At 49.4% G+C, this 1,974-nt stretch overlaps 1 protein-coding gene across 1 annotated transcript in view; it reads left to right on the forward strand.

Annotated features, from left to right (window-relative positions):
* Nucleotides 1-174: 174 nt before the first annotated feature.
* Nucleotides 175-1,974, forward strand: part of grin3ba (glutamate receptor, ionotropic, N-methyl-D-aspartate 3Ba) — a gene marked incomplete at its 5' end in the record, with an annotated part of 261,638 nt that continues 259,838 nt past the window's right edge. The window contains 1 exon segment of the mRNA XM_014023970.1: nucleotides 175-906. Within this exon segment, the coding sequence (XP_013879424.1) occupies nucleotides 385-906 (522 nt within the window).

Consider the following 1,974-nt stretch of genomic DNA (forward strand, 5'->3'; position numbering starts at 1 on the left):
CACACACACACACACACACACACACACACACACACACACACACACACACACACACACACACACACTTCCCAGCTGGTGAGCCTTCCTCAGGCAGAGACTGACAGAAGCAGGGCGGCCGCTGGAAGCTGCGCTCCGCTCTCCTCTCCTCCTCTCCTCTCCTCCTCTCCTCTCCTCATCCACCGGCGCGTCTTTTGCTTCTCACGCAAAAACTTTGAAAGGGTGGGAGGCGAGACGTCAGCAGTCCGCTCTGACAGCACAGGAGCGGGACAGGGAGGAAAGATCAAGTGTGAGAGCAGCGGCGGAGCCGGGAGAAAGAGGGAGCTATGCCATCTCCCGCCGAGCGGAGCCCAGTCCTCCTCCTCAGCTGCGTGTCGGACCTACAGCATGGTGTCTCCTCCTGGACTCTGGACAGCTCACCTCCTCTTCCTCCTGCTTCTTCTCCCGCCGAGCGCCTTCTCCTCCGCGGAGACCTGCCTGCCTCACCCGGCGCCCTGCCCCGTCCTCGCGCGGACAGGACACACGGTGCGCCTCGGCGCGCTCCTGCCGACCCGCCAGCCGGCGCGGATACAAAACGCGCTCAACCGCGCCCTGGCAAGCATCCGGCACCAGAGCGGAGGGACGGACTCCACCACCACCACCACCACCACCACTACCACCACATCCTCTCAGCCGGCTCCGCTGCTGCCCTACAACCTGACCCTGGAGATGGTGGCGCGGTCGCCCGCGGGATGGGACCCGGAGTCGCTGTTCCATAGCGCCTGCCAGGACCTGGTGATCAGGGGGGTCTCAGCCGTGCTGGCGTTTCCACGCTCCCGGGAGGAGCTGATCCAGGTGGAGTTCTTGTCTTCTTTCCTGGAGATCCCCTTCATCTCCATCCTGGAGGACACGGAGCCCCTTGTGACGAAGGTAGAGCTGCTTTGTTTGTGTTTCTGAGCGCCATGCACCTGTAGCAGTCAGTTCTCAAAGAATAGACGACTTTAAACAGTTCTTATTATCTCCTCACTTTGTGAATAAATAAGCAACCGACCCTTTTTATTGTGCAGCAGTTACACTGTTCTGATTCTACGTTCTTGTTTTCTTTTTTAATCAATCCACTGCTGCTTATTTTGTGGTTGAAGTCATTCACCAAAACCTTCAGCTTGATTTATGTGGTTTGAGGTTTTAGCTTATATCTTTTTTATTTTTCAGAATTTAACTTTATTTCAAAGTTTCATCATAAAAATACACTGAGATAATTTAAATTCCTTAAAAAACACACATTTGAAATCTGCTTCAGCAAATGTCTTTGCTCTATTTTTTTTATCTTCTTGCCCTGTCCTGGGCAGCTCTGTGGTCAGAGCTGTGGTTTGTAATCGGGGCTGCTGGTTCGAGCCCAGGTTGTAGGAGGAAGAGCATCTGACATTAAACACTTGCCAAATATTTCCTTTGACTTTGCTCAACGTGGCGACCCCTGCAGCACAAGCAACTACAGGTATAAGCTGCTTTAAGCTGCCATTTATACTATTTTTAGGTTCTAGCTATACTATTCTGCATTTCACAGTTTGTAAAGCTGCTACTTTTAGCATTTCAGATTTCAGCTTTAGTTGTGCTAGTTTTAGCTTCTACCTTTAGCTTTTAGTGACTGTGCAGCTATTTTTGTCATAGATTTTCTATTTCTAGCTTCTAGTATTTTTTGGGCTACTTTTAACTACCATCCTGCCATGTTTAGCTACAGCTCAGCAACCTTTAGCTTTTAGTTTTTACATAGTTTTCAAATTTCAACATATTTTTGCTACATTTCCCTTCTTGTAGCTGCTCTGCTTTTAATTTACTGCTGCTGTGGTATCTGTACTGATATTTGTTTTTTGGTTGTGTTATCACCCAACACCACTAGAGGCAGTAGCAGAGAAAAACTTGAAAGCTACTGAGGCCATAAGAAGTTACCCCAGCTGTTGTACAGAACTGTAAGCTGTGGTAAGATCATTAAAAGAAAGA

The sequence above is a fragment of the Austrofundulus limnaeus genome, unplaced genomic scaffold, assembly GCF_001266775.1.
Source record: "Austrofundulus limnaeus strain Quisiro unplaced genomic scaffold, Austrofundulus_limnaeus-1.0 Scaffold400, whole genome shotgun sequence".
Lineage (NCBI taxonomy): Eukaryota > Metazoa > Chordata > Actinopteri > Cyprinodontiformes > Rivulidae > Austrofundulus > Austrofundulus limnaeus.